The sequence below is a fragment of the Sturnus vulgaris genome, chromosome 8 (assembly GCF_052056855.1).
Source record: "Sturnus vulgaris isolate bStuVul1 chromosome 8, bStuVul1.hap1, whole genome shotgun sequence".
Taxonomy (NCBI): Eukaryota; Metazoa; Chordata; class Aves; order Passeriformes; family Sturnidae; genus Sturnus; species Sturnus vulgaris.
Window position 1 is genome coordinate 26300073 of NC_142250.1, and position 19503 is coordinate 26319575.

At 42.0% G+C, this 19503-nt stretch overlaps 1 protein-coding gene across 7 annotated transcripts in view; it reads right to left on the reverse strand.

Annotated features, from left to right (window-relative positions):
- SH3PXD2A (SH3 and PX domains 2A) overlaps positions 1–19503 on the reverse strand; it is a 248612-nt gene that overhangs the window by 23212 nt on the left and 205897 nt on the right. For 6 of the 7 annotated variants that reach the window (XM_088169293.1, XM_088169292.1, XM_088169291.1 and 3 more), the window contains 2 exons: positions 15096–15209; positions 10845–10928 (listed from right to left, as the gene is read on the reverse strand). In XM_088169293.1, coding sequence (XP_088025419.1) covers positions 10845–10928; positions 15096–15209 — 198 coding nt within the window. The remainder of the gene's footprint in view (positions 1–10844; positions 10929–15095; positions 15210–19503) is intronic. The other variant, XM_014883770.2, reaches the window with a different exon arrangement.

Sequence of the window (19503 nt, forward strand, 5' to 3'; positions counted from 1 at the left end):
CTGCATCCCCAGAGGGACACATCTCCCCAGCCCAGAGGGGCTGGCCCAGCACACTGCTCTCCTTGCACCTCCCAGGCAGCACAGGTCTACAGCAATGAGCTTGAAACATAAAAAAAAAAAAAAAATCTGACAAAAAGAACGAAAGAGGTTTGCTTATGACAGGAGATGATACAACATTTGCATCCATGGGTTGTGAAGTGTTTTTAAAACATACTTTTGCTAAACCTCACTCCAGAGAAATGCACTTGTGACACTGGTGAAGGAGGGCCTGAACTAAGACATACACTTCAAAAGCACAGACTGGAATTCAAGTATGGTGTTTGAGCCAAAAACTTAGCACCCCTATTCATCTCCAGCATTTATCCCCTTCCCAGCTGGGCAGAGGTTTTAAGCAGACTTTCTGAGAGCAAGCCAGTAAGCAGATCAGAACAGACAATTGTCAACTTCTTCCACCTACCCAGGAGTCATTTACTGCAGCATTCCCATCACACCCAAGGTCAACCTTTCCCTCTGGAGCTTGAAAAATTACACCTGCCATTGAAAACTTGAACTACCATCCTTCCTCTGCAGCAGCAGACATGGAAAGTGTCACAAAACCCCTCTCCTCAATCCAAACCATGGTGCACATGACAGCATGAGTTCCTGTAGCTAGATTAAAGGCAGGGAAGGCAAGCAATTAAGTGCATCCCAGCCAGCCTTCCCAGCACTTTCTACCAGCAGTCACAACAAGGCAGGGAAAGAACTAATGGAGGGCTGTCAGTGCAGAGGAATGGGCAGGAAATGAAGTGAATCCAAAGCTCCTGATCACTGCAGAACAAAGGAGCTATGAAAAGGCTGCAGCAGCTTGAAGCGAGCACTCTAAGAGAGTAAAACAGATTCAAGCAGCTGTTTGGTTTTGTGGCTCAACTGCATTTTGTTGCTGGGTGAAGCATGGAAACTTTAAGGAAAAATAAACCAAAGCCCTTACTGAGAAAAAGTAAGCCCTTACCTTAGAAAAGAAATGTTGAAAAAAAATGTTGACCATCTAATGGCAGCAAATTCAGCAAAGCTACATCTCTGAAGTCAAATTCTCTTGACTGGTCATATTTGGATCCTTCTAATTCTAACAGGGCAAAATCTGTCAAAACCTTTGCTACCAAGAGGAGAAGACTCTCTGCTGCTCTCTCCTAGGAGGACTGCTTTACTGGCTCATCACTGAGAAGAAATTCCAGCTAGTTTGTAATTAGCACCATCAGCATATGACACCTTCCCCACAGAAATACTCCATTACAAGATGAGGCCTGACAAATGAAACCTGCAAATGAAATCTCAGCTTCCAAGTCACAAGACAGAACAGTTTTCCTAGCTAGGTTCCTGCTCTGGGTGGTAGAATTGGACTGATTTTTCCTCTATTTTCAAGTCTGCTGCAGAAGGAGCTCCATGTCTGGTTTCCACTGCATGAACAGCACTAAACTGAACTGCAGAAGAACCCTAGCAGCTAGATCTTGTCCCTGTAAGGGCCAAGGGAAAGTTCAGAGCTGCTCTGTCCAGATACACATTGTTTCAGACACTTCCAGGGATGTTTCTAGGACAGTAATACTGAGCTAAGCATATATTTGCTGAGTCTTGGAAGAAGGCCCTCTTTTTTTCTTTCCCCTATATGAAAGCTGCTTTATAACCCAGGCTGTCAGAGGTCACCCTTGTCACTACAACTCCCACAGAAATTTCTGTGTTTATTCTAATTTTCCTCCACACAAACACCAGGCTCTGCTTCAGCTAAAGCCAGCTATTCAGCTCCTCTTGCTGGGCAGAGTGGTCTCACTCTTCAGGGATGTGGCTTCCCTTCTTCTGCAGATAACCATGCACAGGGTGCTCATTCCTAGCTTCCAACACAACTTTCCAAACTTCTGTGTGAGGAATTGAGACAGTGGTCACCCATCAAAACCAACAGCACTGGAGGCTGATCACTCAGGAGAAAGAGTAAGGTTCTTCTGAACTGCCACTGTCTCATTCTGTCCATGAGAACCTTCACTGCTTACACCTTCAGACCTGTGGCTTTCAACTCAAGACTAAAAAATCAAAGAAATGGAGTGCATGGAAATAGGGAGGGAAGAGAGAGAAAAAGGATCTGCCGTGAAGCAAGACAATCAAAAGTGTTAAAAATCAGCTCTAGAAAAGGAGGTCCCATCATGTTTTTGTTTAGCAGCTCTATTTTTAAGCCTGCAGATAAAAGGCCAGGAAGCCACCATTACAATTTCCCCTTGCAAAGTACTTTGACAGCAAAAACTACATTTCCAAGATTACACACATTTGGTTTCTGTCAATGCTGCAGGAGATACCACAAACATACATGAGGTTTGTAACTTAAACAGTATTCTGGAGATATGGGCCCCCTTGTAATCAAAGTGTAAATTCTGTTTTATTTCTCAAAGATTATCTCTAGCCAGTGGACACTTTGTATAAACCAAGATTTACAGAAGGGAGCAGGGGAGCTCTCAGTGGATGTGCCACTGAAGAGGGCTGATAATAGCATTCAACATATCAGATTATTATTCAGAAGTCTTTAAGAGAAGATATTTGACACTTCATGACTGATATGTAAAGTTACTGTAGACTTAACATAGATAAATGGTTTCATGAGAGAATCAGCAGAGCATCAACAGCAGAATGACACTGCTCTGAGTTACACTGACAAATCTGATATATCATGCTGCTTTCATTCAGCTTCTGTGACAGGCAATAGTATAAAACAGAAGTCAGTGAACCATCCCAGACCTGCTATTGAAGTTACATGCTCATATCTACAGAGAATACAAAAGCGTATAATTTTGGTTCATTAAGTTTTGACTTAAGAATTACCAGGAAAAAAAAAAGACAAACAAAAGGATAATTTTTATTCCCCAGCTGCAGCTTCTGTTACACAATCTCACTGTTGAGGTCAAGTGGGCAGAATAAACTTTACTACATGCTACAAAGCACATACACCAGCTAAAAGGCTGCATTTAGAAACTATGGGATGGAAGTCCTACCCCCTTCGAGATGAAAATGGCAAGAAGGCAGCTCTGTTCTTAGTGAGTGACATCCAGAGATCTATTAATTGCTCAATTAGCCAAGTTCACTCACATTTCTTTACCATTAATTTTCAGGCCAAAGACACCTTTCCCAGCTAAGCTGAAGGAGGTTCCTCTCTGGATTCTGAGCTGCCCTAGTAAATCCAAACAAGGCATGCATGAAGAAGCAAAGCCCATTTGGCAAAGAGCTACAATACACATCTGTCACATCATGCATTATCCAACTGCAACCTACTTAGCTTGGAAGAAAAGGATTAGTATAGGTCCTTCTCTCTCCTCCCGAGACACAAACACTATTTAAAATATGCAGAAGCAGATTTTTTGCACTATTTCAACCACCCAGCTCATACCTTGATGCTGTAGCTGTGCTCTGCCCAGCCCTCCCAGTCACTGTGGCAACCCAGTGCTCAGTCCCCTAATTATTCCAAAGCCTCAATTCCTTATCAATGTATCTTTCTCCTCTTTCCTTTCCTCCTTCCCAAAAGAAGGCAGGCTTGTATTTTGCTCTGGTTCTACCTAAAATCTCCTGAGCAAATACAGTACAGAACTGCGACCAAAATATAGGGACAAATCTTGGTGGATCAAAACAGAATGGAGAGCAGAGAACAGTATCTATGATCTTGGAACAGCCCACAATACTACAGAGGGCTTTTTCTCGCAACAAAGATTTTCCCCCAGAAAATGTAGCACAGGTATGGCTGTCCAGCTGAGAACTGTGCACATATACAGGACAAAGGATCTGAGCTGTACAGTGCCCTGCATTACAGCCACATACACTACAGGGTCTATACAGATGTACACAATGGACCTGGTACAAGGAAGTCACTGGTATTTGAGTGTTAGGGATTACTTTTTCACAGGTCATTAACCTCTGATGTCCTTCTGTGACCACTAGAAGAGGACAAAAGAAGTAAAACGGAAAGAAAACAAAAAAACCCACCAAAACAAGAACACAACAATTTTGTGTTCCTCCAGGAAGACCACAGTGTTTTGCCAAGCTGAGGCCTTTTCTATACATAAATTGCAATAGGTCTAAAACTAAAAAGCCACTTTAAAGCCAGTTTTTGAATGCAGAGCAGAGCCAAGGCAACCCATACAAAACTTGATCTAAAACCTGGCTAGGACAGTTTAAGCACACTCGCATTTCTTGTCCCACCCATTTTAAGATGCTGCTTAATGAAGTGCAACTTTTCACATAAAAAGAATTTATAATACAGCTATTAAACCATGATTTGATTTACAGCAGAGCAAGATGACCTGTAGCCATTTTGGCAATGCTCATCAAGTAGTAACAGGTCACCTCTGCAGTCACAGTGCAATAAGCACTGAAATATTTCTTCTGTCTTGCCCAGCCTGTTCACTGGCTGTGATACAACATACTAGCTGCAGAAAATGAGAGATGATACATCTGACTTCTTAAATATTAGGAGGACTTAATGTCAATGACAATTATTTTTGGATAATCACAGACCTTGACAACTGTGCTTTCTGTTTTTTTCCTTTTGTGTAGGATTGTAGCTTGTACATAGTGAGCAATTGGTTACATTCCAACACATTCCCTTTAAACAACCTAATTTCCAAATAAGTTTTCTTTTGTTTCACCTGATCTGTTTCTGTCAAGTAGTAAAAGGGGAGTAAAAGAAGAATTTTTAAGCATTGGTTATGGCATTTTCCATATCAGGTAACCTGTTAGGACACCTATCCCACAAGAAAAACCTCAGGACAGCTAAGATGAAGCTCCCTTCCCTCCTGAAGAAATTGTACCTACTTGGCTGACAAAGCAAGACACTGAATCTGACAGGCTGCAAGGTTCCTCCAACCCCATCTGGCAAACCAGAATTCCATATTGTGCATGTGTGACTGCACACACACACTCTACATTGAAGTTATGAGGTGTCTTGAAATGGCAACTTGGTCCCTCCTCTGGCTGTCTGGATTTATTCTTCATGTCAGATCAAGGAAAGCAGACCTGTGGTTTTACAGCCCGAGTTGTAACACAGAGCTTCAGTAGCTCTTTCCAAATCTTCCTTATTCTATCTTCCCAATTCCTGATTAGTTTGGATTCCTACTAGTCTATCACCAAGGTGATAGACTTGCCCCAACATTTTCAAAGTCCTCCACCATTGCTGCTCCTCACTGGCCTTTCAGTGACTCTTCTGCACAGCCACTACAGCCACCTCCTGCCTGCTCTGCTCCCTTCAGTCTTTCAGCACACACTGCTCTTGCACAAAGCTCTTGGCACAGCAGTGCTCTGGCATTTCAACCAGACTCCTACCAAATGCATTCCCAATTCAGTTGCTCCATCTTGAATTTTCAAGCCTATGTTCTGTGTCTTGCTTTAATGCCCTACTACACGGACTCACATGCTCATGTGGATTTCCCACTCCTTCAAATTCTGTGATCTTTTCCCACTCAGCCTCATGCCTTTCATATGATGTCTATGATCAACCTGAGCAGGCTCCATCCTTGATAGTATCAAATAACCTGAAGCTCTCAAATCCTTCCTAAAATAAGCCCTACCTACCCCGATTTCCTGCCTTACCAAACAAGCTTAGTTTTAGTCTTTCTCTAAAAGCTTTTAAAAATACTGAATAAGGATCATTTTACACTGTGAAAACCCCTTTGGTTGCAGTAAGATTCATGCCAAATTGCCACTTGCCCACGTTGCTTTGATGCGTGGATTTCCCCTTCTCTTTGTTTAGGCTGTTAACTATTTGGGACAGGAGCCTTGCCTTTTAGCAGCTAAAACACTAAACACGTTTCCAGCCCTGCACAATCAGTCTCATCTTTCCCAGGCAAACAGCCAGTGCTCAGACATTTCTGCTTCCAAGTTCTGAGTGCCCCATTTCACATTCCTCTCCTTCACCTATTTTGTGAGTTTTCTCTTTTCTGCCTCCATTAATAAGCGTGGAAGTTATCAGCAGCACTTCAGGAGCCAACCAAATAAGGGAGTAATTTCCTTTGCTCAGCTGGTGCTTGTACATGCCCCCAACTTTCTGTGACCCCATCCTGCTTTGATATGCCAGTAGGGAAAGGGATAGGGGGGAACTGAGCTAGAAATTAGCCAATTAATGATTTCTCAGCAAAATGCAACAGCCCCAAACTTACATCTTCCAAACCACAGAAGAATTTTCTTTCAAAATACTTTCCCCTCTGTCAGCAGTCTGTATTCACCCTCCCCCACTCCTCCACTCCACCCCCCCTTTGTCAGACCTGCTTCTGGAAAAAGTCTTGCTGTTCCAGAAAGCGATGCATTAATTCAACATGGACTTTGTTTTACTTGCCTAAATATGCAGAGAGAGAATGACTGTCCACAGTTATCAAATGTGTTCATCTGCAGACAGAAGCTCTTCAGCCTTTGTCCCTCTTCCCCTCCCTGCCTCTTCTGTTTTAAATAACAGAAAACCTTATGCCAACAGATAGAAAAGAACAATAATGACATTTCTTCTAAACAGCTTTGTATTGTGCATGCTCTTACTTCAACCAAGCAAAGAGCAATAACCATTTACTACTTTCCTTGGAGAACAGAGTAAAAAAACTGAAAAACAACAACAAAAAACAAGAAAAGAGAAAAGAGAAAAGAGAAAAGAGAAAAGAGAAAAGAGAAAAGAGAAAAGAGAAAAGAGAAAAGAGAAAAGAGAAAAGAGAAAAGAGAAAAGAGAAAAGAGAAAAAAGAGAAAAGAGAGAAAAAAGAGAGAAAAAAGAGAGAAAAAAGAGAGAAAAAAGAGAGAAAAAAGAGAGAAAAAAGAGAGAAAAAAGAGAGAAAAAAGAGAGAAAAAAGAGAAAAAAAAGAAGAGGAAAAACAGAAAAGAGAGAAAAGAGGAAAAAGAGAAAAGAGAGAAGAGGAAAAACAGAAAAGAGAAAAGAGAAGAAACCCAACCAAAGGAGAAAACAAAGTCCTGAAGCTGCTCTGTGCTGATTTGATTTAGCACAGCAATGCCACTCACACCCTTGAGCTGTGATTGACAGACATTTCATCACCATCAAGCACAAGCAGGGAAGAGTGAAAACAAAGGGAGAAGTCCCATGGAGGGGGCTGCCAAAGAGGGCAGAGCAGCTCTGGTGAGATGCAGGAAAGGGTGCACAAGCACATCAGCCAGGCTGGATTACCAATAATGATCAAATGCTCTTACCACAGCTGCAAAACTGGCTGCAGAACCACCCACTTGGAATAGGACATGGGGTTCCAGTATTAAGACCAACTCAGGATGAGGTTCAAGTATCAAGACAACTGGGTGACATGGCTGCCTTCCCTCTACACACTGCCTTTCCCCATCCACTCCTTCTCTCCCTCAGATAGGCAAGCAGTGGGAAGTTCTAACTTGAACTCTTTCAGTGAATAGCTTATTCCTTGTGCTGGGAGCTACTCCTAAAAAAGAGGCTCATTTGGCCGAAATTCAGCCCATATATCACTATATTGTTGTTATGAATAACTTTAAAGTGCTTTCCTGCATTATAACAGCTCCAGTTGAAAGCACTGGACACAAAATGAAAGCAGCAATAACTCAGGTCAGATATCTGGCATAGAAGACAGGCATGTAACCTCCCAATTTTACCAATCAAACTGTAAAAGCACAAATGACTTTTCATTAAATTAGCCTGTAAATAATACTAAATTCCCTTCCAGGGGAAGTTCCCAATAAATGCATGTGTATAATTACTATTTAATCCTGCACAAAACAAGAACTCTGCAGCTTGCAGGTCTAACGAGTGTCAAGTCTGAGGAAAACTACAAGCTTTCAGGCTTCTCCTCACAACCCATATTTGTATTACTGGAGTTTCAGAATGTATAGGAAAGAGTTTAGAAAATGTACAATATTTAACATTAAAAAAACCGCAAGCTTTGCAGCTACATAAGAAACACAAACCAATGTAATCTCTTAGATCTGGGCACACCACAGACCATTTTAAAGAGAAAAGTTCAGCAACAAAAGTCATCTGTTTCTCTTTGTAGAAACAGACTACAGCTGTTCCCTTTGCAGATTTTCTTTTTCAGGTTTAAAAAAGGAGCACTACCATGATATTCAACAATTTGTCTTTCATGTTTCTTATTCACAGACCCAATAACATTGCTTCCAAATATCTGGAGGTCAGATATCCCTAGCCTCTTCAAATGGCTTTGGAAATGATAGAAATAAATAAGTCATATGCTACTCCTAATGATTCTCCCCCATCAGGCAGTCTAACAGGGAAGCAAACACTCTTCCCTTCTGCACTCAGGTTTTCTCAGTGGTTTTAATATTCAAGTCACTTAGAAAACTCTGCCCTTCAGAAAATGCTTAATTCCTTTGATTCTGGCCTTAAAGTGATTCTATGACAGGCCTAACTGATAAAAATGCTTATTAGTGGTACTCAAGCATAAATACAAAGGGAGGCATCATTTACAGCTTGCTCGTAAACTCCAGTGAACTCCTGGAGCTAACCCTTCCAGCAGCAAGGACTATTTCAAGCAGAATATTGCTGGGTGGGAAGAATTTCAGCCAAAACGTTTAATTGAGTTTGTTTCCAAGGAAGAGGCCAAGTGGGGAAGGGGAAGCTGTTCTGCTTGTGTTGAACAATTCTGGCAACCTCCTGTTTGAACAACTTGAGTTCTTCTGTGCTTTGGAGCAAGGACTTGAAGGTTGGCAGGGGGGTGCATATGTACACTTCATGCATTCTGTCATTTCAGTGCAAACCCACCCAAATTTGGCCTTGTTAGAAGTCTTCTGGGCTGGGACAGGAGGGGAAGATGGGAGAAAAATCTCTCCTGACCTCATATAAACTGTGCTCTGTTAGACAACAGCAGGCTGGACACCCAGAGAGACTCATACTTTCAACAACTGCAGTTTGGAAGGCACAGATGTCTGTACAGGCTGCAGCTCTGCCAGATCATGAAGCCACTGTCTCCAACTTGTGCCCGTTTATTCAAGTCACTTTCTTTACTTCCAAAGCCTGCCCTTGTAAGTGTTCCCTAACCTATCATTTCTGATGACATTAAACAGCTTATTTTTATCCAGCCTGGCTAGCTGTAGCTGAAATACATTGGAGAGACCTTATAGAAGCAGCTCAGTCACAGAGGGTGCCCCAAACCTTGGACAGAATCATAGATGGCTGAAGTTTGTGCCAAGTCCAAGTGCCAAGATTCAGTTTGAGATAAAGCACATATTCTCCAACACCCTCAAAACCCCAGCCTTGCTTGGGCCTAATAGGGAAGAAATTGTAATGAAGCAAGAAAAAGGCAAGGATGGAAGAGATTAGGGGAGCCTGTACTGGAGATGACTGCCAGGGAGGACACTGACACTGGTCAGAGGGCAGGGCTGGAGAAGATGCACACAGATGGTGGGCATCAGAATTCAAGAGGGATAACAAGGGAATACAACTCAGGTCCTTGAGTCTTACCAGCTGACTGCTAAGGGACTGGTTATGCAGTCTTAATATTTTATTTAGCTTTGTTTGCAATACTGTATGAATATGAAAGAATGTATTTGTTTTCACCAGTAAATAAATTGTTTAGAAAACTGATTCCCATAAATTCTCCCAGTTAAATTGCCAGAAAGCATCTAGCAGATTTTGACAAAACAAAGTAAGTAGCTCCCAAACAGCTGGGGCACAGAAATAAGCACAGTTTTTCCCCCCAAGACAGTATGTGTGCTTTTGAGGGTTTTTTGGTGGCTTCAGGGTGCGTTTGGTGGCTGAGAAGCAAAACCTTGTCTTATGAAAGTAGTTTCAGTTGCTGCAGGCTCAAGTTATGGAAGGAAGAACATTGAAGAAGAACTCTTGTTGCTTTTGTTTCCTCAATAATAATTTGAAACGACATTAAAGGGTCACCGAAATGTGGATATGCTCAAAACAGGAGACTGCACATAGCACATCTTCAAATCCAGAAGGCAAATTTGCCACTTTCAAAGTACATTCTGTCCTTAATAGGAAAAGACACCTTTCCATTGACTGGCAATCATCTCTTGCACTTACATTTGGATCCATTCCCTCAGTAAGGTTGTCTGAAAGTTACAGTGGTACAAATGTCCCCCCTTTCCTTTCCCAAGTGCAACAAACACATCTGGATGATTTTCCAAGTGGAGCAGGAGATAGACAAGGATACCTTTGCTCTGGGAAAGATGATTCACCTGCTCTTAAGAAATACTTTGTTTAGAGGGCTCCTCGAACTTTACCCAAACACAGCTTCACCCAAACACAAGGTGTTCCCCCCTACCCTGCCATATTCACTGTTAGACCAGCAAGAGCTAAAAGAACACAGGACAAACCAAACCAACTAAAATGCTGCTACTGGTGGCATTTTAAACACCTGGGAATGATGTCAAAAACTCCCAAAAGTTCTCAAGTCTCTCTTTAGTACCAAGCACTGCTTGCAAGGAAGAGAAGGGACTGCAAATGGAATGATTTTCATCTTTCCACACCACATACTTTTCCAGTGCATACATCTCCGACCGTGGCTTTTTGGCATTCAACTCATTTTAATAGCCCTGAAAGTATCATTTGTCCTTACTGAGGCAGGAAAGACTGAGCACAAATATGCCCAAGTTAAAACACAACAGATGTGAGCTTCCCCAACAGCACAAAGAGTCAGACTGCAGAGCTACCCTTGGTTACCAGCCTCCAGCTGCTGGGCTGCCTAATCCCGGCTCCAAGACACCCTCAAGCTGTCGTGTACAAAATTCACATCTGAACTCTGGAGCTTTGACCCCTCACTAGCAAAGTGCCAAAGATGTGGGTCCCAAAACACAAGAGCTGAAGCTGCAGTGTGGCTTTTGGTGCCCCCTGAGTGGCTGGTGCCAGAGGAAGCTGTGAATTCACCTCGACTCTGCTGCCTGTTGACTATCCCGCCCAGCGTCCATCGCCGGTCCAGGCGCCTCAGGTGAGCCTTGCGTCGCTTAGAAACTAGTTTGGAACATGGATGGAAACAAAACAAAGGGGGAAAAAAAAAGGAGAAAAAAAATGATGGGAGGGTGAGGAATAAAAACAAAACATGGTATTTACAAGCACTGGTCTTGTTAGTGGGAATGGGTTAGGTGGGATGTAGATGTTTTGTTTTAGTTTATATAGTACAGTGGAACAAGTTAGCTTCTTGAGCTTGAGCAATGTCAGCCATCCAGAACTGTCACAAATTGCCACTCTTGCTATTAGCTTTTCTTAAAAACTACTAATTATAATAAAAAATAAAATTATAATATACACACTTCAAAACAAGCTGCACAACTAAAGATAACTTGTCCAAGAAGAGTGCAGTGGCAGGACACATCATCATTGCTGTTTCATCTCCTAATGCAGCTGCATGATCTTTGGGGAACTCAGCCTATTGCATATGACATCAAACCAAACAGGGCTCTAAACCTCTCTAAGAAAAATTATCACAATATAAACCCACAAACTCTTACTTAAGTTCCCTTGTAACAGCAGCACTCAGGAACTGAACTCAAGTGAAAAGTGTCTGATGTGCTTGCAAGTCATGACTTGCATTCATTGCCACAGATGGTTCTCATGATCAAAACTTCTAATACACAGATTATGATATAAGGAAAAAACCCTAAACTTTCAGTTACTGAGCAGGCTCAAGAAGCTAACAAGCCAGGACTAAGTGTTAGTTACATATTCAAACAATAACTTATCCTTAAAGTATAAACAAAGACAAGACACTTATGGAAATGGCACTGTGAGAGCAGCTGTGCACAGAGGACACCACTTGTTTTCTGGACCACATACTTAGATTTGTATTCAGTTTCTTCTTCTGTCTGTACAGGTGTGAAAGACGCTGGAACCATTACACTGGCACAGAAACACAGCCAAACACTTCCATTTTTTCCCTTCAAGGGCTTCCATCTCAATTTGGCAACTACTGCATGGGTGCTTGGTGCTGCTTCAAAGCAATGCAACATATTGCAAGGTAGTGACAGCTGAAGTGCAAACACTATCACTTTCCCAGTGGTGCTGGGAAGCTGTTCATAAAATTTGGCATCACATAATTAATAATAATTCAATTCTGCATATGTGCACTTATTTAGGGATTATATCCTTCTAATGGAGTAGACATCATTGTTTTCTAGAACTGTGTTCTGTAGACAATCAGGCACAGCAAAATTATTTGATTGGGAAATCATTAGCTGGACAAGAAAAAAAATAACTTCACCAAAGAGTGGCTTTTGACTTTTTGTCCTTTTTATCTGTCAGGGATGTACACCAGACTTTTACACCCAGTTCACTCTCCTCAATTTCTCCTTTGCTGTAAGGCCCAAATCTTTCCATGCCACCCTAAGTGGAGGTGTGGTGAATGGTGTTGAACAAGTACATTATCTAGACTGTGGTACTCTGTACTTCCCCTTTGATCCCATGTTGGTCAAAAACCAACCACAAATTTTCAGATGAGCTGAACCTCAAGATTATAGATTGCTGTGATTTTGGCTCACGGAAATCAGTGATCCTCTTGGAAGCCCATGGAGGGATAAAGGATGAGCAGAATTAACCTGGTGACTTTCCTCAAATCAACAGGACATTAGACTGCCAGTTACACACATGCTACACAAAAGACAACACAGGACACCCCTCTAGACACACGGATTATAGCAGAGAGAGAAGTTAAGTTGCAATAAGGCTGTGCATGTTAGGAGTTTTCTGTACAAGAAAGGAGGAAATGAAATGCTGAATGTAAAGACTTGTAGGATGGAGGGGTGCAGAAGGAGTAGAAACTGGCTTAAGGTGTCAATACAGAGCAGTCAGCTTGCTCCTTCTCACACTGGGAGTTTGGAGGATTTAGCCATCCAGGAACATCCCTTGAAAGCTGGGTCACACAGATCCACCACACTGTGTCCTCACAATGTATGGCCATCCTCAGTGACAGCCCTTTTATACCACAATGATGCTTTTGTATGAGCCAGGGTTTTTTCCTCCTTAAAAATACTGAATTTTGACATTTGATCCCACACTTGGACTTAGTTGGTCATGCCACAGTCACCAGAAAGGTTGCTTATTAACAAGTGCCTACACCTTTTCAGAGATTATTTTAACATGTTTACTTTACCAGCTCCTGTAGCTGTTAAATGTTTTTCTAGATTGCTTTCTGATTGTTTTCCAAGCCTTGCAAGATGGTGTAGGTTTAAACATAGGCCCAGGTAATACATCAGCTGTCAGCCTACATCCAGACAAAAAAGTTGTGCAAGCTCAGGTGCAGGGAGGAAACACTTTTGTGTTTCTCAAGGAACAGACTATTTAAACAGAGACACATGGAAATATTACTGCTATGTAGAGGCAGAATTGTTAGCAAGATGTATTCAGACCCCCTTATCTTTACTAGGCCTGCCACAACAGACTTCTAGGTTTGCCTGGCTTGTGCAGTTGTTCCAGGCCTGTTCAAATGGGGAGGGACAAGGGGCTCATACACAAAGCTCCCTACATGAGTGTTTCTGCTCTTTCAGAGCTGGGGGAGCAGAGACTGCACAGTTGCAGGAAGTCAGTGTCTGTTGGAGTCACTCAAACTTGTCTAAGCTTTAAATTCTGGGGCTAAGGCACTTTATCCACTCAAAGTGCCTTCCTCAGTTACATCAGAGCCCCTTTCTCCTGCCTACTTGGAGAGAGCTAGCAAGTTTCCTAAGTACAGTCACTTTGATACACCTTTTTTAAGACAGTGAATCCAAGTAATTCTTTCCTCTCCTATGAAATAATTATATGGAGAAGAATAGCCCAAGTAAAGAAGAACTGGAGGGGAAGAAACAAAGAAAGTAGGAAGTCTCAGCTTAGATGGTTAATAACAGAAACCAAAGTTACTAAAAAGCAAGCAAGGAAAATCTGGGGCACATCAGAGCATCTGCAGAGGTTATGCAATTAGATCTGTCAATTAGATCTGTCATGGAACTGAGCAGAAAGGGAAGGGCAGTCTCAGGTTTCAGCATATCTGGATTTGGAGTAAGGCAGAGAGCAGGACTGCTAAGCAGAGGTGAAGAGACCAGTGCAATGGAGTAAAAGGGACTGAGAGGAAGGAGATAAGGAATATTTGATGGATTTTCCATTGCCCAGGACAGATTGCTGTGTGGCAGCATCTCTGTGCAGAGTACACTCCAGAGGGCAACAGGAAAGGAGGAGGAGAGCTTGAAATGAAAGCAGTTTAAGCAATAAGGCTGTCAAGCATGCACTGTATTTAAGAGTCAGGAAAAAGGAGGAAGCTACAGATCAACAGACAAGGCATTCTTCAGTGCTTGCAGACCAGAGCAGTAAAGTTTTGTTCTTTAATAACAGGGAAACGTTACTCACTGCATTTGCATCCATTAAGATGTTGCATCATACCAGACTGGTTCCTGGCCTACCAGTCCACAGCCAGTCTGTCTCTAAACCAGGATATGGGTAGACTTGAGCATGGAAAAATGAGTTACAAAGATTTCAACAAGCTGCAGATGTCACCCTTGGAGCCCAGCACGAAGTCCTGTTTTGCCTGTGTACTATTTTAATGGGCAGATGGTCACCCCAACACATCTCTAAGCCTCCTGCCTGTGCTAAGGAAAGGTCAGCTGAGTTTCCACATACATTTTATATAAATGGCACGTCAAGAACATCTAGATTTAGCAACAGATTCACTAGAATGGAGCAAATCATAATGAAAGTGTCCTTTGTACACAGTTGTTACATGAGAAGCCCATTAAGATGTGGTTAGTCTTTCATAATGGAACCGAGAAACATGCAATGCTGAACTATTCCATTTCTGGAACCTGAATTAAGTATCTTTAGTTAAAAAAAAAAAAAAAAGGCAAAAAAGCAGTGCAGCTAAATACATATACATGACAAATGCTATCTCACTTCTAAAAGAATGAGGAATGAGACCATACCAAATAAAATTACCTTTCCACACAATCACAGATCATAGCAAACATCAGTGAAACTAGTTTCAAAGATTAATTTAAAGGAAATTAATGAGAAGCAACCATTAAAGTTAAATCTCACTCCTTTCAATGGCCTTTGGCTCTATCATGCATCTTCTTCCAATTAGAAGCTCTCACTTGGGGGAAAAAAAGCATAAAGCAGGTGAATATCAGTTTTCTCTTGGTAAGAAAAGGATTTCCATACCTTCCCCAAATTTAGATGTGTTGATGTCAGAGTCATCTCTGGTTCCATTTTGGGATTCCAGGTATGTAGCAGGGACCCATCCCTGCTCCTCTGCTGTGCTCACAAACCACCAACCTACAAAAAGAAGCAAAAGAAGTTTCTCAGTCAATATTTAGAAGAACAAGAATAGTAAAATGCTACAGAGAAGATGGCAGAGTCAGCAGCCCTGGTGCAGGTTTGAGGTATTCTGCAGCTTCCTAGAACAAGAAAGGGTTTAGTGCTATTACACCATTTCTATCAGATCCTCTCCCAGTGGTAGTGTGCAGGCTTGCTAGAAAAAGGGTGCAGTGAAGCAAATATCAATTTATTTTAGGAAATTCAAAGTCCATCCATGACAACTGTGACTCAAGTTCTCTAATTCAGTTTCTCCAAGCTGGTCTTGCTACATGTACAGCTACAGTATCAAAACACTTTGCAAATATGCACACGTGCACATATGTGAAACAGCACAAACACTGCCCAAATCCTAATATGAAGTATTACAAAAGGCAAATGAAGGAAACAGCAAAGACATTCATAGAAGTGCACAGATTTCAGAACAGGATATAAAAGTGCTTCTAGAGCACTTGTAACCACAGCTGGTGTTTAACAAACATGACCTGAATTCAATACCCTGGGAAGCTGGAAAGTACTGCACAGAACAGAAATAAAGAGAGAAAAGCCAACTGAAATCTGACTTCAGGCCATAAGCACCAGTTACTTGTCTTCCCACCTGAACATCCAAATTTCAACCAGTATCTACAAAAATGTTAAGTATTCAGCAATATATGTAGATATAACCTTTAGGTCGTATCTGTGGATGGATAAATAAAATTACATGCATGCCAGTTTCAGATTAAATGCATTTCAACTATAACTATCATTGCCTCTTTTCTTGCTTGGTTACACTGATTTATTGAATCCTCCAATGGTTTTGACAGACTCACTCACCCAAGAACTTGCTGCTCTCAGATATGAGCAGAGCTAGATTCTCCTCCATTCAGATAAGGTCTGGGTTAAGACAATAGGAAAATAAAAAGTCTAACAGGTAAGTAAACCACTTCTGTTGTTTTCTGTGATACCCTAGTTTCTCCAGAAAACATAAGCTGCTTTGTCAGGATCATGCAAACTGTTATCCATTATCATCCTTCCAGCTTCCTCAAAGGGAGTTGGGAAAACACCTATTTCTATACATGGACCTCAGAACAGTTTACAGACTTTGATGGCTGTCATAAACACAGCAGATTTCACAGAAGCCTGCTTGTGATGAGCAAAGGTGCCAGCCTGGGCTGTAAAGAGATGGGCACCAACACTAGTGAGCTGTGAGGTGGCCACACATCCCTCCCACAGCTGGGATGCCACAGCCTAGCCCAGCCCAGCGAGGGGGAAGGAAGGTCTGCTGGCCCTGCTGCCATGCCACATGCAACTGTCTGTAAGAGAAAAGCCACTCTGCTGGAACAATGCTCAAGTGTTCGTGCTAAAGTCACCCAAGTTCATTCCAAATCCTGGCACGGAAGATTTTACCAGAGAACAGTAGCTACAAACCCTTGCTTTCCTCCCTGGGGCATGTGGCTGGGAGACAATGTACCCCAAGCAACAACCCCTTACATGGCCCTGGGCAGCTCTATTTATTTACTCTCCAAATTCAGACACAGATTTCCATCTTCTGGCCCAGCAGAGGTTTGGAAACTTTAGTTCACGAGGCTCATGGTTGGAAAGTTTAAATTTAGTTATTCTCCCTCCACAGGAGGTGGGTTCTCCTGCCACAAAGCCCACAGCAGTGAACACCAGGGTCTGCCAGACCATTTCAGAAACACGTCTTCATGGTTGTTCCTTATTTCACCAGTAACATATCGACATGGGTAGCAAACACACTTTAACATACACTTATAATTAGGCACAAAATACGAGAAGCTGGCTTCCAGCTGATATTAATTAGACTGGAATAGTTTACGTAAACTCTTCCTCAGAAAGAAATTAAACACAAGTGCAAGAAGGACTTGCCTACACTGAAAAACGCACTTTTGGGCCAAACTCAAACCATGGTAAAACCATCTTTGGAGGGTTGGATCACACTTCCTTGACACCAACCCCGTGCTAGTCCATTTCACAATACAGCTCCTCTGGTTTGGCTCACCAGCCTCAGAGCCAAGTTTAGATCTTTTGCTTGGGGCCATAGGGTAGCTGAGCCTCCATCCATCTAAACATGACTCAGTCTAAAGCTCCTAATCGCCCCAGAACTCATGAAAGCCCTAATTTCTTTCTAAAGATTTCCTTTATGAACTCTGCACAAGGGTAAAATGTAAATGAGAAACCTCTGCAGCTACTAAGAAATCACAGCATTTGTCCAAGATCACGGAAAACTAGCCTCTCACTCTGAAATTCTCTTCCCCCATTTCAAGCTTGCATCTCAGAAAAACAGAAGAAAAGCTTTAATATAGCCCCTTGAAATAGCATGTCAACAGAAAAATGTGTTTTGCTTAAACAGACTCAGCAACTGAGAAGACTGAGAAACACCCCCTGGCAGCACAGAAGTCACAAATGGGTGCTCACAAGCAGATGTGCAAAGTCTCAGAGTGGCTAAGCAGCCACTGTTGAGGCAGCATATACCTTATGAGACCTAAACCTAAATTATAATGGCACATCCAAGCCATAACCCTAGAGAAAGGAAATTATAGCACAGTACAAGAATTGACTCCTAGCAGAAAATGGCTGCAGTGCCAATGCAGCCCGTGCATGACAGCCACAAACTGCAGAACTGCTGATCATGAAGTACTTGCTCTGTACCACCCTCTCATTAGAAGCATTAGGGCAGCTGCTGTTTGGTACCACCCATCCCTTCCCCCTCTCACCCTCGGGTTCATGGGTAGTCATGGTTTGCAGACAAATTAGACAGATTGGTCTTATTTTGCACCATTACAGCCGTGGCTTTCTGTAAACCATCCCTTGTCCTGTTCCCTGCCATCTTTCCCAACCCAGAGCATCATAGAAAACTTGCTTTTGAAACACAGAACAAAACATTGCATTTATTTTGAGTTCTCCCTCTATGCTGGAGTTTAGTTTGACTTCACAATTCATTATTAAAACCATTCTGCAGCAACATCTGCAGGGAATTATGTAAAGTTATCTCTATGCACTGCCAAGCCAGTCTGAGGTTCACTCTTGCACTCACACCATCTGTAAAAATTAGGCAGTGCTTTAGAACTTGAGTTAACCCTTACAAGTATCCCTGTCTCTCAGGCACCAAAACAACTCTAATGCTGATGTGGCATGGATGTCTAGACTGAGACTCCCAAGCCCTTGTCTCTGATGAGGATTTAAAGGGAGTTTGAGCTTCACAAAGGGAGTTATAGTCACTGTGTCCAGACCAAGTTCAACTTGAGCTTTGTTGAATTACTCCAACTGCCTTAACACTAACCCAAGAACATAAAATTTTAAGTTAGGAGTGAAATTTTGTCCCCACATATGTTGCTGCTTTGGTTGGCATCTGTCAGTATCCCTAAGCTGCAACAGTCAAGATATCTCCTCATTCACAGAGTCCACCTAGGCTCAGATAACTCCCAGGCATTTCACAAGTTACCAAGAAATGGCCAGCTCCACTTGACAGGCATATAATGCACATGGCAAGATGGTGATTTCAAAATGGATTGGTCACACTGGAGAATGACTAAATGACAAAAAGGCTTGGATTCTAAAAAATCATGTTCTTGCTTATAATTGTATTCCCAGTCCTCTTCCCGAAAGGCTTTTGCAAAAGCAAAATAATTAAGCAAATGTTAACCACAACATGCACCATGGGAAAGTACTGGAACACAGTTAAAGGAGTATGTTTTATGCCAGTTTTGCTCATGTTTGCATGCATCCTTACCCATCCATACTTCAATGGATGATATATACCAACAGGAGAACAAGCTATTCCCATTGAAGCCTGTCTGATCATAAGATGCTACAAAATACTTTAAGTATATAAAATTGCAGGATCATGCTGAGCTTTGGTTTCTAATTCTCTCCTCAACTATTAATTTCTCTGTAGACTTTAACTGTCATTTTATGAGCTTAACTAAAGTAAACAGGACTGATAGCACCACTGTAAAAGGGCATGGCTATTTCTCCAGCATGAGTAGACTACACATTCTTCTAAACAAATACTTAAGTAACACTCCACCTCTCAAGAGTCTTGGAAAAATCCCACTCAAGCAGCAGTCTGGTACATTTGACACATGGTCTATAGGCTTCAGAGAGCTGTTCATTTTTAACTCCTTCTTCCCTAGAACTCTCTCGAGAGTTTTTTTGATCCAACAACATAAATTGCCCTACAAAGCAGTACTAGGTGCAATTAGGTCACTTTCAGACCAGTCACACAAACCTTTTCATGCTAACAGCTGATTAC